General features: G+C 42.0%; 1 protein-coding gene and 1 non-coding gene across 2 annotated transcripts; one reads left to right on the top strand and one right to left on the bottom strand.

Annotated features, from left to right (window-relative positions):
- Nucleotides 1-3,320: 3,320 nt before the first annotated feature.
- On the bottom strand, nt 3,321-3,403 carry trnal-cag (transfer RNA leucine (anticodon CAG)). The gene has a single exon. It is a non-coding gene; the product is annotated as a tRNA-Leu (tRNA).
- A 526-nt stretch (nt 3,404-3,929) lies between these two features.
- Nucleotides 3,930-13,832, top strand: tmppe (transmembrane protein with metallophosphoesterase domain). The gene is made up of 5 exons (XM_055648533.1): nt 3,930-5,052; nt 5,314-5,424; nt 7,138-7,303; nt 9,016-9,155; nt 11,114-13,832. Exons 1-5 carry the CDS (start codon nt 4,344-4,346, stop codon nt 11,302-11,304), a joined length of 1,317 nt encoding a protein of 438 aa, XP_055504508.1. The 5' UTR covers nt 3,930-4,343; the 3' UTR covers nt 11,305-13,832.
- Nucleotides 13,833-19,992: the final 6,160 nt, after the last annotated feature.

Genomic DNA, 19,992 nt, shown 5'->3' with positions numbered 1-19,992 from the left:
GCTTTCCATTTTTTTGGCAATACAAAACCATGGCAAAATTGAGACACAAATTTGAGCTGAATATGGAGTAATAATAATATATTTTATTGTCATTGCACATAAGCTCAACGAAATTTGGTATGCAGCTTCCAACCGATGTCATAACATAAATAACTAATAAAATTTGGATTTACATATTTAGATATCCCAAGAACATGGATTGTAAAAAGAACAGTGAAACAGTTCAACGGACTAAAGTGCAGGTATGTAAAAGAGAATAGCAATTCAGATCAAAGATCCTTCATAGGAATTGGCAATGTGACAAAACAAGTGTGTTTTATTGTATTTCAATGTTTTGTATACTTAGACAATAGGTGCAGGAGTAGGCCATTTGGGCCTTCCAGCCAGCACCGCCATTCACTGTGATCATGCCTGATCATCCACAATCAGTACCCTGTTCCTGCCTTCTCCTCATATCGCTTGACTCCGCTATCTTTAAGAGGTCTAACTAACTTTCTCTTGAAAGCATCCAGAGAATCGGCCTCCACTGCCTTCTGAGGTAGAGAATCACACAGATTCACAACTCTCTGGGAGAAAAAGTGTTTCCTCATCTCCGTTCTAAATGGCCTACCCCTTATTCGTAAACTGTGCCCCCTGGTTCTGAACTCCCCCAACATCGGGAACATGTTTCCTGCCTCCAGTGTGTCCAATCCCTTAATAATGTTATATTTTTCAATAAGACATCCTCTCATCCTTCTAAATTCCAAGCCCAGTCGCTCCATTCTTTCAACATATGACAGTCCCGCCATCCAGGGTATTAAACTTGTGAACCTACGCTGCACTCTTCCAATAGCAAGAATGTCCTTCCTCAAATTTAGAGACCAAAACTGCACACAATACTCCAGGTGTGGTCTCACCATGGCCATGTACAACTGCAGAAGGACCTCTTTGCTCCTATGTTCAACTCCTCTTGTTATGAAGGCCACTTAAACGTTCCATTATCAAATCTTCTGAAACCTGCAAAGTAAGAGATTTGCAGAGTAATAATAAACAAATTCTATAGTTTTTGTTAGATTTTAACTTTCTTTCACATTCAACTCATAATGGGAGATAGAGTGATACGGTGTGGAAACAGGCCATTCAGCCCAACTCACCCACACTGGCCAACAATGTCCCAGCTCCTACTCCTACCTACCTGTGCTGGTCCATATCCCTCCAAACCTGTCCTATCCATGTACCTGTCCAACTGTTTCTTAAACGATGGGATAGTCCCAGCCTCAACTACCTCCTCTGGCAGCTTGTTCCATACACCCACCACCCTTTGTGTGAAAAAGTTACCCCTCGAATTCCTATTAAATCTTTTCCCCTTCACCTTGAACCTATGTCCTCTGGTCCTCGATTCCCCTACTCGGGGCAAAAGACTGTGCATCTACCCGATCTATTCCTCTCATGATATTGTTTCCCTCTATAAGATCTCACCTCATCCTCCTGCGCTCCATGGAATAGAGACCCAGCCTACTCAACCTCCCTCTATAGCTCACACCCTCTAGTCCTGGCAACCTCATAAATCTTTTCTGAATCCTTTCAAGCTTGACAATATGTTTCCTATAACATGATGCCCAGAAATGAACGCAATATTTTAAATGCGGTCTCATCAACGTCTTATACAATTGCAACATGACCTCCCAACTTCTATACTCAATACTGACTGATGAAGGCCAAAGTGGCAAAAGCTTTTTTGACCACCTTATCGACCTGCGACTCAACTTTCAAGGAAACATGCACCTGTATTCCTAGATCCCTCTGTTCTACAACACTACCCAGAGGCCTAACATTTACTGTGTAGGCATCCCAAAATGCAACACTTAACACTTCTCTGTATTAAATTCCATCAACCATTCCTCCGCCCACCTGGTCAATCGATCCAGATCCTGCTGCAATCGTTCACAACCATCTTCACCATTCTCAAAACCACTAGCTTTTGTGTCATCAGCAAATGTTCTAATCTCACCATTTATGTTCTCTTCCAAATCATTGATGTAGATAACAAACAGCACCAAACCCTGAGGCACACCACTAGTTGCAGGCATTCAGTCTGAGAAGCAACCTTCCACCATTACCCTCTGCTTCCTTCCATGGAGCCAATTTGCTATCAGCTATCTCTCCTTGGATCCCATGCGACCTAACATTCCAAAGCAGCCTACCACGTGTAACCTTATAGAACGCCTTACTGAAGTCCATGTACACGACGTACAGCTCTGCCCACATTAACCTTTTTGGTCACGTCTTCAAAAAAATCAATCAGATTTGTGAGACCTCCCACATACAAAACCATGCTGACTATCCTTAATCAGCCCTTGCCCATCCAAATGCCTGTATATCCTATCCCTCAGACTACTCTGCAGTAACTTGCCAACTACAGATGTTAAGCTCACCGGCCTATAGTTCCCAGCATTTTCCCTGCAGCCCTTCTTGAAAAGAGGTACAACATTTACCACCCTCCAGTCTTCCGGCACCTCTCCTGGATTTAAGGGCGACTTGTAAATTTCAACCAGGACTCCTCTCTAGTTTCCCACAATGTCCTCGGATATATCAGATCAGGTCCTGGAGATGGTCTACCTTCAAACACGACACTACCTTCAGTACTTCTTCGACAGTAACCCTGACTGCTCTCAAGACACTTCCAGTGACTGCTCCAATTTCCTCTGTCCTACTGTCTTTCTCCTCGGTAAATACAGAGGAGAAATACTAATTTAGGACCTTGCCCATCTCCTGTGGCTCCACACAGAGATTCCTGAGAGGTCCCACTCTCTCTCTAGTTACCTTTCCCCCTGTATGTATTTATAAAATCTTTTGGGATTGTCCTTAATGCTACCCGCCAGAGCTATCGCCTGGGCCCTTTTTGCCCTTGTGCAATAAAAATTACAATAACATGTTTTTATATTTCAAATGGCTAAGAATTTATAATAGGACAGTATCATTTCTCCCAACGCACAATTACATAAAAAAGTGAAACGTAAACTCAAAATTAAGTGATACAAGTTTTAAATGATAAAGCTCTTACAAACCGTCATAGGGGCACCCCTTTCCAGCCCATCTCAGTGTCTTAAAACACACTCGTCTATTTTTTTTTTCATTTTTAAAGCAGGACTGTGAGAAAATGAATTTACTAATTCAAAGCAGCTTTCAAGCTGAGATTCTAAATTCATAATAAAATACAGAACTGACTTTTTTCGTTTTTTTTTAAAACAACATTTATCAATAACCCATGAACTTTTAAATTGTTTATCTGTAATAGTAAATACGTCAATACCATTTAAACGCGAGTTTAAAACAAAATGTGTCAGGAGTGGGATTCGAACCCACGCCTCCAGAGGAGACTGCGACCTGAACGCAGCGCCTTAGACCGCTCGGCCATCCTGACTTGCTGATGGAGCGATGAAAACGAAATGGAGAAAACTGAATTTGTGACTTTTAATCTTCATACGAGATTTAAATGTTCCCTAAAAGTTAACCTAATCACTAATACCTTTCGCTAAAACGCGCTAAATGTTACTGCTCGCAGTTCATGAGCTCACGAAAGTACAAAATCTCCTGAGACTTGCTTGTATCCGCCTATCACTTGCCAGTCTTTATTCCGCCTTCACCTGTTTTCCAGCTTTGTTCCCCCCTACTGCAAAATCTGAAGGGTCCCGAAATGTTACCTATCAATGTCTTCCAGAGATGCTACCTGACCCGCTGAGTTACTCCAGCACTTTGTGTTTTATTTCTGTAAATGATCATCCGGAGCTCCTACTTAATATTTCCATTCTGTGCGTGCATGTGTTTACTTTTTGTAACCATTAATCTTTTGTAACCGTGCTTTGTTAATGCAATACAATGCTTTCGTCCGCCGAATAACGGTTATTTAGGGAGCGTTCTGTAGAGCACGTCTGCTATTTTGCAAAGTGAAAGGAAAGGGGGCGCTGCTGGGTATTTTTTTGAAGGTTTAAGGTTTAAATTACGTTTTTCATCTGGAAAATTTGCGATCGGCCGCGCTGCAGCCGGCGCCCAGGGATCCCGGTGGCAACACTTTGGAACGTGAAGGTCCCGGTGCAACGTTCCAATGGAACGTTCCCTGGACATTGTTGCAAAGCGCGGCCCGCGCGCCAGCTCCTTCATCGGCCGCGAGGCGCTCTCGCACTTCCTGGGTGGTCGAAAGGCTCTCTTGCTCTGCAAATCCTGCTTGCTCCTGACCCGTGGATGAGGAAGTAGGCATCGGATAAGCAACCCTCTAAATAATTGCAACCGGTTTATGCAACCGGCGGAAGACATTTATAGAGAAGAGAAGCACACCGGAGATTAAAAAAAGGGGGCTCGGGGAAATGTTGATTATCGGCAGGTTGGCTTGGGAGATCCGAGTGTCGTTGGGCGCTGCCGTTGTGTTTCTGTCCATGGTCATCTCCAGGAGTTTAAGAGACTACATTGATCAACCCACACTGCTGAAGTTGTTCCGCGTGCAGTTTCTGCTCTTTGTCAACATCCTCATGTCAATCGGTTCGCGGTACATCTGGAAGAAGATTGTCACCAACCTGCACACTTTATGTACAGCCTCCTGCAATCATGTCAAGTGTTTTACCCTCTGGAAAATCACAATTGTGGTTTTTCTATTCCTGACACATTCCAGTTTCATTTCTTTGCTGACTTTGGTTTCAGAGGAGCCTCACATCTTTTCCATGGTCTCCTACTCCTGCCTAGGAATCTACATTTTCCTTATTTTCAGTCTGTTTGTATTAGGGCTATTGGAAAAGGCCCAGAGATTGATCAGTTTTAGACGGGCTCCCTCGTCCATCCAAAACCGGAATGTTATTTCCGTGGCCCTGGCCCTCCTGTTTACGCTTGCTTGCACTGTCATGGGCCTCATCAATGCACGCCAGCCTCCAGTGATCAAACAGGTGGAGTTATCTCTCCCCAAGCTACCTCGGTCATTCCACAATTTGAAGATGGTATTGTTGGCTGACATTCATTTAGGGCCCACAGTGGGAAGGACCCAACTTGAAACGGTTGTGAAAATGGTTAATGAACTAAATGCAGGTAAGCCACATGCATAAACGATTCAAGACTTAAGCTAAATACCACATGTCAGTTAGATGTACGGGACTTCTGGTTACACATTATGTACAATTATATGAGGTGCAATGTATCCCAATCCATCAGCGACAGATTGCTGTGTGTCCTCCAGTTGTGACTGATGGAGGCTGATCTAATTGTGATTTAAAACTGCTGTATTTGTAAATATATCATTGATTAATTAATGAGATGGACATGTTATATAAATAACTGCATCTTTTTCAGATGTCATCGTGATAGTCGGTGACCTGACTGATTCCCAGGTGGTCAATCTCAGAACAGCCTCTGAGCCTCTGAGAAACCTGACGCCAAAATTAGGAACGTACTTTGTTACAGGTAAAGTTTCACTATATTAGATATGCGGCAGCAAGGCAGTTATAGAAATGGTACAGATAAACCCATCTGTTTAACTTCTACAGAAACGTTTCAACAGAATAACCTATAGATTTAATCTCTACACTCTTTGGAGGAGTAGAAGCTAAATACATAGGTTGTTGACTTCAAAGTCCCAGTATGCCTGCATCGAGTGAATGTGGAGAGGATGTTCCTATTCGAGGGAGAGTCGAGGGACAGAGGCTATAGCCTCAGAATAAAAGCACATACCTTCAGAAGGAGATGAAGAGGCATTTCTTTAGTCAGAGGGTGGTGAATCTGTGGAATTCATTGTCACAGACGGTTGTGGAGACCAAATCAATGGATATTTTTAAGGCAGAGATTGACAGATTCTTAGTAAGGGTATCAGGGTTATGGGGAAAAGTCGGGAGAATGGGGTTGAGAGGGAAAGATGGATCAGACATGATTGGATGGCGGAGTAGACTTGATGGGCCAAATGGCCTAATTCTGCTCCCAGAACTCATGAACTAATGAGGTATGCAAAAGGATAATTGCAAAATCAGTCAGTTTAGGAAGGCAGAATGATTGGTGAATCTGCCAACCTTCGAAGAAAACGGCTCATAGTATGGAAGACACAACTTGAATTCATACCCATAGTGCCAATGGCTAATGTAGATTTTTATTATGGAAGAAATATTACTTGTAGATAATGGGCAGCTATAGGATTCAGCTGGAAAACGAAAATATAATATAACCCCATGTGCCTCTGTCTTTCCACAGCCTTGGCTTTGCATTGCTGTTTCTGCATATATGTTGTGGCCGATGACCTTGAAATCACCTTGTATGCCCGAAAGGATTATTTTGGCCTCCTAGTTCACAACAGCTGACATGAATCTCGAGTTGCTTGTTATCCATTTTTTTTCCTTGTTACTATCTCCAGCAAACATTTTAATCCAACTGAGAAATGTTTGTCGTTCTCCATAAATATTTTGCTAATTACTGCTGGTAAATAGAAGGTTGTGAAATAAAAATTGAAAAGACTCTTGCTCAGAATGTTTTCATGCCCCTGATTGTCAGACAGTAAGTCTAGTTAGTCTGTGGATTTGCATCTGGCATAGCAAATAGCTTTGTATAGTTAATTATTTTAGGGACTGTTTGGAACATCTTGTCGGAGAGAGAAGGTGTGAATGTCTGATATAAAGTACAAAATGAGATGGGTTGAACAAGATAAGGGATGAGTGGTGAAAGCTTAAATGCAGCTGCCCAGATGTAAAGAAATTGATTGAAAGGTACAACATGGAAACAGGCCTTTGGGCCCTGCATGTCCATGCTGACCATCAATCATCCATTCACACTAGTTTCATGTTATCCACTTTTGCATCAACTCTCTAGACTCTGGAGACAATGAAAACCGCTGCTTTGTATTTTACTAACAAATGCATGAACAAGCTCAGAACAGTAGAAGTTGGCATTTTATGTGGAACATATTATTAGAATGGAGGAGTAGTTTTTCACCAAAACAATCTCTTCCCCCCCCCCCCTCCCCAATGTTGTTCAACTTGCAAATTCCCAGCTTTATTAATTATCTCAGATTTCTTGGGAAATTATTGATATTTTTGCCATTCTTTCATGCATGCCATTCTGACCCACTTAGTTGGGAAGCAGTTTAGGAGGCAAAGTAATGAACTTTGTGCCATCTTTCTGGGTGAATCTCAGGTAACCATGACTACTACAGTGCTGATGTCAGCAACTGGTTTACGCACCTACAGTCGTTGAATGTTCAGCCTCTCCACAATGCACACGTCAAGATTTACAGCCCCAGTGGCAACAATGACTGGTTCTGCCTGGCTGGGGTCGATGATGTTGAAGCAGAAATGTTACGGTAAGTTCATCTTTATAAGTTTTCTCCGTATACACTGCCCCTTGCGGAATGTGTTCCAGAGATGTGGAATGCTGTAGCCTTTCTGAGAAAAACAAATACACCTGCTTTTCTCCTTCCTCCTCAAATCAATGAAAGGATGGCTTTTGAAAAACAAATGGGAAGTTTTTATGTTTTCTCTCTAGCCCATAAGCAGCCATGTGTTCAGTAAATTCCAGTGCTGGATTTCAATAGGATAATCACCACAGATTTTGTTAAAGTGCTGCTTGGTGGACTTGTTTTTCTCGACCATTGTGGTATAAGGTACAGGCTTCTATATTTATTTTTCTATATGTGTGTGTGTGTATATTAATTACATTAGTGTTAAATGAGTATAAATGGTGTAAAATAAATACAGAATAACAATAAATAATACAATATGTTGCTCCTGATTAACACAGTAAACATAGGAGTTTTCATTTCCCATCATACAGCAGGCAGCCAGCCAGAGGGTGGCTTAATCTTTAATGCAAATGCAGACATTCATTTTCTATGTATTTACATGGTGTAGATGATTCAGCCACACTTTTAATATATTCCATATTTCCTGACTAATGGGGCAATAACAGGTGAGATGACTACTTTTGTATCAATTTCGGTTTATACACTAAAAGGTACAAGCTTGAGGTTTGATCCCCTCTGAAGATGGCTGTGCTGCCATTAGACAGATGAAATGGCAGTGAAGTCACCAGGGTTGGCCTTCGATTCACAGATGTTCAATGGTACTTTATTATCACATGTACCTAGTACAGTTACATTCCTTTTTTGCATACAGTTCAGTAAAATATTTCTGTACAATCATACCCATGCACAAGAATATAGGAACAGTAGATAACACTGAGACAGTGCACAAGAGTTGCCATGTTTCTGGTGCCATTTTGTATGATTCAAGTCTTAAGTTGTTTGTAGTGTCTTAATGTTAACTGAGGACTATAAACTGGTTTAGAATGCTGTCAAATAGCAAGATATCACAGAAAGGTCGTTGCTTTCCTTTAAAACAGAAAAGGATATTTGCAGGCAAATTTTGAGAGTTTAAGCCAAAGTTTGCATTTCAAACGAGTTGGAAGGCAGAGGGTCTAAAATTAGCCTTGGAAGAGCTAAAATACAATAAGCATAAGTTCATAATTCATAGGAACAGAAGTAGGCTATGTGTCCCATCGAGTCTACTCTGCCATACGATCATGGCTGGTCTATCTTTCCCTCTCAACCCCAATTCTCCTGCCTTCTCCCCATGACCTACACCCTTACTAATCAAGAATCTGTCAATCTCTGCTTTAAAAATACCCAATGACTTGGCCTCCACAGCCATCTGTGGCAACAAATTCTACAGATTTACCATCCTCTGACAAAATACATTTCTCACCATCTCCTTTGCAAAGGTACATCCTTTTATTCTGAGTGTGCCCTATGGTCCTACACTCTCCCACTTATGCAAACATCTTCTCCATGTCCACTCTATCCAGGCCTTTCACTATTTGGTAGGTTTCAGCGAGATACCCTTCATCCTACTAAACTCCAGCAAGTACGGGCCCAGAGCTGTCAAACCCTCATCATACATTAACTCATTCATTAAATTCATCAGAACGTTCTATAAGAGAAATGTGGGCACAAGCTCGCCAGTCAGTATACCAGGTAATATTGATCTCTTGGCTTGACGTTTGCTGCTTCTTGTGTAGGTATCCTGGACATGGTATGGACTTGAAGAAAGCATTGGATGGCTGTAGTACTGAAGATGCTATCGTGCTGTTAGCGCACCAGCCAGTAGCCGCCAAACGTGCTCTTCGAAGCAGGCCAGATATCAGCCTGATTCTCTCTGGTATGAAATACTTTATTATTATATGTTTAATTTTATCCTTTAGTGGGGAAAAAAGTATCTAAGTAACTTGAATAAGTGTTTGAACAACATCATGGACATACAAAGTTCCTCAGAGCTAATATTAAACTTGGTGTTAATCCTTTACCTAAAACTATCCAATCTATACTCCCCCACACCAGCTAATATTCCCTAACTACATTCCATACAAATGACTGATCATGTACCAGACCACATGCAAGTATCAGTGTTGATGATGGAATATGCTGACAGTATAACTGGCTGGCAGTTTGAGTGGTGGTGTGATAATGTCACAACATGTCTGTGCAGCAAGATTTAATAGGCACGATATATTAGTATTGGTGGGGCACTAGTTTGTGGGTACACTCCTCACAATGGTTTCCCAAATATTAACATGGTGATTTATCTGTAGTTGTCAACAGTTGGAGACCAGCGTCAAATGACTATTGAGCTAAAAATATTTTGAGGAACTGCTGTGGTGTCTGCCCTCCCGGTCGATATTAATTATGTTTCCATCTGGGCTAAAGGATTTATGCAACTAAAACGTGTTATTTAATAGCCTCTGCTCCATTTGATAAAGATGTTGATTTATGGCTTTGGTTTATGTCATTGCGCAGTTAGCACATACAACAAAATGGTTCTGGTTTATGGGAAGTGTTATAGATTTACACATTATCTTTGCAAAGCAAACAGCTGATGTGTGTGGGCACTTGGCATGAGAAGGGGTTTAATGTGTGAAGAATGTCAATTTCGCCCTTCCAATCGCCCAGTTGAGTTCTTCCTCCTTGCTTTATATTTCTCAAAGGTTCCCTCTGATTTCATCCTCTTAAACCATGCATGATCTTCCTTTTTTGTTTTTCACCATCTCTTTGATCATCCAAGTTTCCCTATCTTTGCCATCATTGTCCTTCCTCCGTGTTGGAACTAGCCAGTCGTGAACTTTGATCAATTAGCCTTTAAGTGACTTCCACGTGTCAAATGTGGACTTGCCCAATAACTGCTGGGTCCAATATACCCGTCTGAGGTCCTGCCTAATAATGTTGTGAAACAAAGAGAGTTGGAGTAAGGAAGGAGAGATAGATCAGCCATGATTCAATGGCGGAGTTGACTTGATGGGCCGAATGGCCTAATTCTACTCATCACTTATGATCTACTTATGAAAGTTGTGCTACATTGTGAAATAATGAACTGTAGCATATTGGGGGTCTCATCTTCAATCCCTGGACTCCTGCATTATTTTACCCTGACTAGGATAGTGATAAAGATACTCCACAATCCAACTAATGTTAAAAATTGAGCCTGGATTCCCATCTTATTATTATTTGAAGTTCCACTTCTGACAGAAACATGCTCGGACATAGAGCTTTCTCATTCTTGACCATATGTGTAGGTTAATCAAAATGACTCTTGTTTCTATTTGTTTTTGTAGGTTTGGTAACTGATGATCAGTCTTCAGATGCTCTCCCATTTCAGTTCTGGAAGTAATTAGTAAAGGGCAGAAACATAACTTTTTGGCAGGCAGTGTGACAGAGTGTCAATGTTTATACTACTTAATTGATTCTACATTCCCAGCAGTGACCTTTGCTCAACTGCATTGTACGTGAAGAAAAGACACCAAACGTTAAGGGCCTGTCCCACTGTGCGAGGTAATTCAAGAGTTCTCCCGAGTTTTCCCCTGATTCGAACTCGGAGAAGGTCCGTAGGAGTTCGTGGATGTCTCGTAATGGCTCGTACGAGTGAAAAGTAGCAATTTTTTTCATCACGACTATTTTCTTACTCGTGGACATTTTTCAAAGTGTTGAAAAAACGTCACGAGTTTACCGGATTTCCTGAGTACCTACCGTTACTCGTGCGAGTTTAAACATTTTTTAATTTAGTAGCTTGATGTTGATGATTACCATTACAAATCCAACATCTAATGTATTTTATTATTTCAACAGGTCATACCCACGGTGGACAGATCTTTCCTCTAGCAATTGCTGCCTATTTCTTGAATCCATACTTTGAAGGTCTTTATACAACCGCTCAGAACAATTTTGTGTATGTAACTCCTGGGACAATTTACTACGGCATTCCAATGAGACTAGGAAGCAGAGCAGAAATAACAGAACTCATTTTTAAGACTGAGTGACATTACTCTCTAGCATCTCCATTTGTGAGCAATGAATGTTATGTTTGTGGCACATGTAAAGAATATGTTGAATTTGAGTCTGAAGAAGAAATATCACCTGCCTATTCTCTCCTCAGATAGAAACATAGAAAATGGGTGCAGGAAGAGGCCATTCGGCCCTTCGAGCCTGCACTACCATTCATTGTGATCATGGCTGATAATCCACAATCTAACCCGTAACTGCCTTCTTTCCATACTCCTTGATTCCATTAGCCCCAAGAGCTCTATCTAACTCTCTTTTAAATTCATCCAGTTAATTGACCACCACTGCCTACTGTGGCAGAGAATTCCACAAACTCACAACTCTCAGGGTGAAAAGGTTTTATTCACATCTCAGTTTTAAATGGCCTCCCCTTTATTCTTAGACCGTGGCCCCTGGTTATGGACTCCGCCAATATTAGGAAATTTTTTCCTGCATGTAGCAATTCCAGTCCTTTTATAATTGTATATGTTTCTATGAGATTCCCTCTCATCCTTCTAAATTCCAGCAAATACAAACCCAGTTTTTCCAATCTTTCCTCATATGACAGCCCCGCCATCCCGGGGATTGACCTCATGAACCTAAGCTGCACTCTCTCAATAGCAAAGATGTCCTTCCTCAAATCAGGAGACCAACACAGCACACAATACTCCAGATGTGGTCTCACCGGGGCCCTGTTAGTCCTATACTCAAATCCTCTTGTAATGAAGGCCATTAGCTTGAAGTGGCTGTCAAGTCATTAGATTTCTTCACTGCCTTGCTCTGTGTTTTGCTCAAGATTCCAGCATCTGCAGACTCTTGTGTTACCCAGGTAATTAATTTAATTGACTGATTACTGAGGAGCCATCAATGTACTGTTTTGAAGAGATCAAAGTATATATTTCGAATGACTTGATCCCTTGTAAGACTGCAGGTGCAGAGTAAAGGTTTGTGGCAGTCCTTATGGAGTTTACAATTGTTTGTTTGCCCACTCTCAGTGGTCCTTGGGTATAAATTATGATCTGCCCTACTGGGGGTGTCTCCTGTCCTTCTGTGCTGATTATTTGGGGATCATAGCCTCTACAGCCACTTCATACATCCATAACAGCATGATGACTCCTGCAAGTCATTAAGTGAAAGATTCTGTATACAAATCGCCTTCTCGCAATCCAATGTCCAGAGAAACCCTGCTGAAGAATAAGTGGGAAATATTCATTAAGGTCACCCCTGTCTTGCCTAATTGTTCCGTGAACCAATATGCGTCAGAATTAATGAAAGTTGGAATCCCCATCACCTGCCCGAAAGAACTCAATGAGTTTGAAGAAGGATCTCGATCCGAAACGTCACCTATCCATGTTCTCCAGAGATGCTGGCTTGCCTGCTAAATTAGTCCAGCACTTTGTGTCCGGCACTGGAAGTATTAGCTCTCTCAGCGGCGTCTGGCTTCATCAGGGGCACTTTCTGCAGCCTTCTGGGTAAGCATTGCCGGCTTGAGTTCTGTCTCGCCAAAGATCTTTGGTCTCGCCGTTAGGGCACTTTCTGCGGCGCTTGGCCTTCTGGGTAAGCAGCACCACCATTGCCAGCTTGTTTCCAATCTAAACTTGAGTGATCGTACAGGGTGTTTAAATGACTAACTGCCAGACTTACTATTTATATAAATGCAAGTTTACGCAAGTCGCCTATTGCGTAAGTCACGGAGTGTCTGTACCTAGTTATCTTAAAGAGTTTTTATTCTCACTTTGCTGACTGCCATTGAATTCTAAATCAAAAATATTTTGGTTTGTGAATTTTGTGTACGTTTGATATTTGTCAAAAGTACTACAATTATTACTGGTTTATTAATGCCTTAAATTGTTGCTGATTCTATAACCTCATCTATGTGATGCAATGTTAATTACTGCATTGTTTAAGAATGGCTGGTCTATAAATACTAGAGAGACTATTCCTCTTCTCTTGATTTGACTTCCATTGATCTGTGTCGATTTTATATACTTTGAGTATATTGCAATCTCTTGGTCATTCCTTGTGATATCATCTTAACGTAACACATATTGCGCTTCCTTGCTGTAAAAGGCAGTAATATTTTATTATTCTTTCAGTTTTGAGGAGCATTGTCATCATTGTTAAGATGGTTATAGGACCTGTCCCACTTGTGTGTCTTTTTCGGCGACTGCCGGCACCTGTCATAGGTCGTTGCAAGTCGCCGAAAATTTTCAACATGTTGAAAATCCAGCGGCGACCAGAACAAGGTACGACTCTATGGGCGACTACTCACGACCATGTTGCCTGTATGGTCGTGAGTCGTCTCCTCAGTCACCCAAAGAGTCGTAGCAATCTTTCTATTGAAAATTTTCGCCGACCTGCAACGACCTATATTGGGTGCCGGGAGTCGCTGAAAAAGTCACGTTAGTGGGACAGGCCCATATCACTGTTGCTGTGTGAAGGAGAATGCAGTTGCTTGGTTCCGCAACTATCAGCAGTAAGTGTGTGAAAACATGAATTCAGTTATCTGAATATAGAAATTTAAAACAAACCTTTAGCAACTGGGCCAAGCTATAGAAAATAAAATGAGTATTCCAACCCGGTCCTAGTCACTTCAAATCTTTTCTTAAAAAATGCTTGAATCAGTTTGAATTAACTGATCAAAATGGGAAACTAGTCAACAAAGTAATTAACAGCTGATTTGAATTAAGAGTACACAAATACATTTTGTAACTTTCAACATCTCAACTAAAGCTGAGGTTATTGCAAAAAAAATGCTATTTTGAATAAGGAAACAGGTCTGCAAATCTAAGTAAGTAAATAGAAAATGTTGGAAATGCACACTAAAGACAAAGGTTTCGACTTGCAGTACTACAGCTCTCTGCCCACTCGCTTGGATATAGCTAAGTATGGCCAACACAAATGACACTCTTAGATTTGTCCCGTGGAACGTGAGGGGGGTGGGAAGTCCTACCTAGACTGACAGGATCTTGGCCCACTTGCAACAGTTCAAAGGCGATATATTTTTTATTCAAGAGACCCACCTTCGTAACAGAGAGGTAACACGGCTTAAGAGAGGCTGGATTAGCCACTTATTTCACTCGAAATGTAATGATAGGGCTAGGGGTACTGCCATCCTGATTCGTAAGAACGTTATGTTCGAACCACAGAAAACTGTGGAGGATCCTGCTGGCCGCTTTGTCATGGTGCCTGGCAAACTGCAAGACACACCTGTCATATTGGCCAGCATTTACGGTCCCAACTGGGACGACAGCTCATTTGTAACCAAATTTTTTACATCTCTCCCAAATATTGAAAATCACCACGTCATTGTGGGTGGAGATTTTAATCTGGTCCAAGACCCTATACTGGACAGATCTTCGAACAAAGCCTCTACTTTAACTAAATCAGGTAAGACTCTGCATGCTTTCGCCAAACAACTTGGGCTCACAGACCCATGGAGATTTACATTCCCCACGACTAAATTATTTTCATTTTTTTCCCACGTGCACCGTACCTATACCCGTATAGACTTCTTTCTCTTAGATAACAGACTGCTCTCCAAAATCAAATCCAGCGAGTATCATAGCATCGTAATATCAGATCACGCTGCAACCTCCCTCGATCTCCACTTTCGTAAACGAACTAACCCCTTTAAACAGTGGAGGTTCAACTCCTCATTATTAGCCGAGGCTCACTACATGCAATTCTTGCACTCCCAAATCACCTTATATTTTGAGCTGAATGACTCGCCGGACTTAGAAAGAGGTATACTCTGGGAAGCTTCAAAAGCCTATATTAGGGGCCAACTTATCTCTTTTGTCTCCAACCTGAAAAGAACCGAGACGTCCCAAACGGCAGACCTGTTACAAAAAATAAAGGACATTGATGACAAATATGCATCTGACCCAGACCCTAACCTTTATAGAGAACGCCTTAGGTTACAAACAGACTTTGACCTCACGTCTACTAATAAAGCTAAGCTACGACTGCTTAAATCTAGGCAACACTTTTTTGAATCTGGGGATAAAGCTGGGAAGCTTTTGGCCCATTAGGCCAGAACCGAGGCGACTTCACGGCTAATTCCAGCCATTAGATCCAGCTTAGGGGAGATTCATACTGATCCAATACTTACTCAAATTCCTGTATCTTTTCCAGCACGTCCCCATACTTATCACTAAATTTTTTTTGATAAATTAGAAAGGACAATATCTAAATATTTATGGGGTAGCAAACCGGCTAGAATCCGAAAGGCGATACTGCAGTCTCCTAAGAGTGACAGCGGTTTGGCACTTCCTGACTTTAGGCGATACTATTGGGCAGCTAACTTGCAAAAACTCCTGTATTGGATGAATGATGATTGCGACCACCTACCGATCTGGGTACACATGGAAAAGGCGAATTCACATCTCCCGTTGCGGTCTGTCCTATGCTCCCAACTCCCCCTTCCTATATCATCTGTGGGTGCAGGCCCAATTGCGTCCCTCTCGCTCAAGATATGGAGTCAACTACGGAAAAACTTTGGTTTACAAGGCCCTTCCATCTTGACCCCACTGCTTAAAAACCACATCTTTAGTCAAGACATCTGAATGCGTGGTCAGTACTTGAAGTACTGACCACGCATTCAAAACCTGGCATAGCAACGGTATCAGTAGTATCAAAAACCTATACAAGGATGGCATCTTTTTGTCTTTTGCGGAGCTCTCGTCCAACTATAGCCTCCCAAACTCCCACCTTTTTCATTTTTTCCAGATTAGGGATTTTGTGAAGAAGACATTCCCCCATTTCCCAAATCGCCCCCCTGAAACCCTGACCGATACCATCTTAGCTCTAGATCCCAACCGGAAGAAATGCATCTCTGTTTTGTATAACTTGTTAGGGTCAGTTATATTGAAATCTCATACCTCATTAAAAGCTGCGTGGGAGGGTGAGCTGAATACGAAACTATCAGACCAGCAATGGGACTCTGCCTTGGATTTGATCCATTCTTCCTCCATATGTGCCCGTCATGGCCTAATCCAATGCAAAGTCCTTCACAAAGTCCACTACACAAATGCAAGATTATCTAGAATTTACCCCGCTGTTAGGGACACCTGCAACAGATGTAATCAATCTCCTGCCAACCATAGCCATGTGTTTTGGTCTTGCCCTAAGCTAGCAGCCTTTTGGAGGAGTGCTTTCGACTTGATAAGCAGAGCCCACGGCCAGACTATTCCTCCAAACCCACTGTCAGCCATTTTCGGTACACCTCCCATCACCAACCTCTCTGTTGCGGTGAAACGGGTCCTAGCTTTTACAACCTTGTTAGCCCGGATACTGATCTTGCTTAACTGGAGGCTCACCTGTCCCCTGACACACACCCGCTGGATTAAGGAGGTGCTTTACAATTTAAAGCTTGAAAAACGTAGATTCTCTCTCAAAGGCTCTACCAACACATTCCTAGATACCTGGAACCCTTTCTTTGAACTTGTTAACTCTCTCAACTTGTCCCCGGACTCGGAAGAGGACTGAGTGCTCTCCACCATTGTTCTGCTCTACTGCAGCTGCTCTCCCCTTAACCCCCCCCCCCCCCCCCACTTTTTTTATTTCTTTAATTACTTACTTATTTACAGTTATTAGTGACCCCCCCTTTTTTTCTTTTTTTTTTAGTACTTTTTGTTTTGTTTATCTTACCATATTTGTGTGGATGTGTACGTATGTGAGTGTTGTTTGTCCCCGTTTGGTTCCGACCTGATTCGGGTGGGTTGAAGGTGGGTAAGGGTAAGAGCTTTGAGGGTCGCTTACATACTGTTGCACAATTATGCCTTGACTGTCACGTCTGTTATCATTGTATGTATGCAAATTGCTGTGAAATTCAAATAAAGAGATTTAAATCAAGAAAAAGGTGGGTGAATATTTTGGATGTTACACCTTTCATTAGAAAATGGTTATTGCAACCATTGACGAGAGACACTTTGGTAGCAATTAATCCTCAGTTTCGACTATATTGCACTTCAAACTCGTGATAGTGAGTAAACATTTGTGTCTTTGTTTTCTTAAATTTCCCTTTTCCCCTTGTTCATCGTTCCCAAATAGGTACAGAACACAGATTGCCTTTTATGCAATGTAAGGAAAATAGAATAAACAGACTTGACTTAATAATTGGGCATAGCAAGAACCTGGCACTGTCGAATGATTTTGCCAAATACAAGGTGACATTTGTTAAATGTAAAAACTGGTTCTGAAATACTGTCCAGCTAAATTAGGACCCAAATATGTTCAACAAAACTTGTGAGTGTTTTAAATCTGTGGAATCTTTTTAGAGATGAACAAATGTTCTCTATCAAAACTAAGCAGTATTTTCTGTTTCCTAAATAAATGTCATTACCTACTTAGAAATCTTGGATATTTGAGAATTCTGAACAGTGTGCAAATAAAATATTAGTAAATGATTTAATCGCAGGGTGTGGACCTTGCAGGCATCGCAACATTTATTGTCCATCCTTCAGCTCCCCTCAAATGAGGAAACAGATAAGAGTCACAATAAGACACATGGTGGGTTAGAATGAACAGCTACACCTCACACAAATACTTGTGTGAAATGATAACCCAACTAGTGCAACGGGATGAATCCAAAGATACTCAAATAATTTGACTTTGGGTTTTTATTCTGGCACATTGATACTCGAAATATCAGGATTTGGTATCCTCAGTCATCTTTGTACTGCCTAAAACACCACAATAACCTTAAAATACGCTGCACTTTTCCCCTCGTAAAAGATTGTTGGGTAAGGCACAACATTACCTTATCAAGGGAAGACAAGCTGTCATCTTTGCTCCGACTGGTCTACACGTGACTCTTGACTAGAAACAAGATACTGCAGATGCTGGTTATAAAATAAAAAACACCAAGTGCTGGAGTAACTCAGCTGGTCAGGCAGCATCTCTGGGGAATATGGATAGGTGATGTTTTGGGATTCAGATTGATTGTAGTGGGGGGAGGTAGGGAGAAAGCTGGAAGAGAGGAGGGGCAGGACAAACCTGGCAAGTAATAATGAGTCTGAAGAAGGGTCTCGACCCAAAACGTCACCCATTCCTTCTCTCCAGAGATGCTGCCTTTCCTGCTGAGTTAGTCCAGCATTTTGTGTCTACCCTGGCATGTAATAGATGGATACAGGTGATGGGAGTATTTGATAGGCAGATGATGGAACAAAGGACAGAGATGAAAAGACAGAAGGTTTGAGATAAAAGAATTGAAGACTTGTGAATAGTGAAACTAGAGGAAGGAATGTTGGTGGGTGGATAGGAGGAAGGAAGAAGGAGGTGTTAGTCCAGGTGGACACAGGAAATGGGGAGAAGGAATGGGGGGGGGGGGGTTGTAGTTACCTCAAATTGCATTGTAATCTACCTGTGGAATATGAGGTGCTGTCAATATGGGAATGGGAAGAGGAGTTAATGTTTAGCAGCTGGGGGATCCAGTGGGCCTTGGCAGACTGAGTGCAAGTGTTCGGCGAAACGGTCGCTGAGTCTACGCTTGGTCGTGCTGATATACATGAGACCACATTGGGAACACCAGATGCAGTAGGTGCCAACCCAAGTCCCATTTGCTAATCATTTTACCTCAACTTCCCATTACCATGTAGAAATCTCTGTCCTGGGCCTCCACCTTTCAACCCAATGGTATGAACATTGACTTATCTAATTCTAGGTAACTACCAAGTTCTCCCCCCGCCACCCATTCTCCCCTCCCCCCCACCACCCACCCACATTCCTTCCTCTAGCTTCACAATTCGCAACTCATCAATCTTTTTGCCTCACACCTGTGTTTTCATCTCTGTCCTTTGTCCAGTCATCTGCCCCTCTCACCTTTATCCACATTACTTGCCAGTCTTTGTCCTTCCTCTCCTCTCTTCCTGCTTTTCCCCCCTCAAAAAGTCCCTCTGAAGAAGGCTTTGAACCCGAATTGTCACCTGGCCATGTTCTCCAAAGATGCTGCCTGTCCCGCTGATTTACTCCAGCATCTGCAGTTAACTGTTTCTACAGTAAAGAGTCACTTCTAGCACAATGGATGACAGCTTTTCTTCCCTTGATAAGGCAAGGCTGTGAGTTACCCAACACCCTTTTACAAAGGGAAAAGTGCACTTTTTAGGGAACTGTGTGGTTTAGGCAGTAGAACGATGACTGAGAGGATTTTAAATCCTGGCGTTTCAAGTATTAATGTGCCAGAGTAAAAACCTGATAGCAAATGGTGTGAGTGTCTTTGAATTAATCAGGTTGCACTGGTCGGGTTATCATTTCACATAAGTGTTTGAGTGGCATGCAGCTGTTCATTCTAACTTCATACTGTAACAGGAGAGATATATTTGCACATCAACGAAAGACTGAGTAGATGATCGTGCGAATGACGATTTCCTATTTCTATTGACAAAAGAGAATTTTTACATCACCTTTCCTGGACATAGGAGATCCAGGCTGTATGTCTGTTGATCACAGTGTCAAACCTATCTTAACTATCCAGATTCGAACCTGAGAGGCCTTTGCATGCGTGCTGCAACATTGGCTGAGGGAGGGTGCAGGTTGGGGTTTAAAGAGAGTGGAGTTGCTCTGCCATGGGAGCAATGACATTTGTAGGAGTCCATAACTGTCCTTCCCAAGTGAAGGCAGGGAGTCAGTTACCTTTCAGCTGCCTCTCCACTCCAGTTACCTGGGCGTAGTCTTCATCTCTAGAT

Source organism: Leucoraja erinacea, chromosome 17 (assembly GCF_028641065.1).
Source record: "Leucoraja erinacea ecotype New England chromosome 17, Leri_hhj_1, whole genome shotgun sequence".
Classification (NCBI taxonomy): domain Eukaryota; kingdom Metazoa; phylum Chordata; class Chondrichthyes; order Rajiformes; family Rajidae; genus Leucoraja; species Leucoraja erinaceus.
The sequence above is the reverse complement of the archived record's forward strand: the minus strand, read 5'-3'. Positions and strand labels throughout refer to the sequence as shown.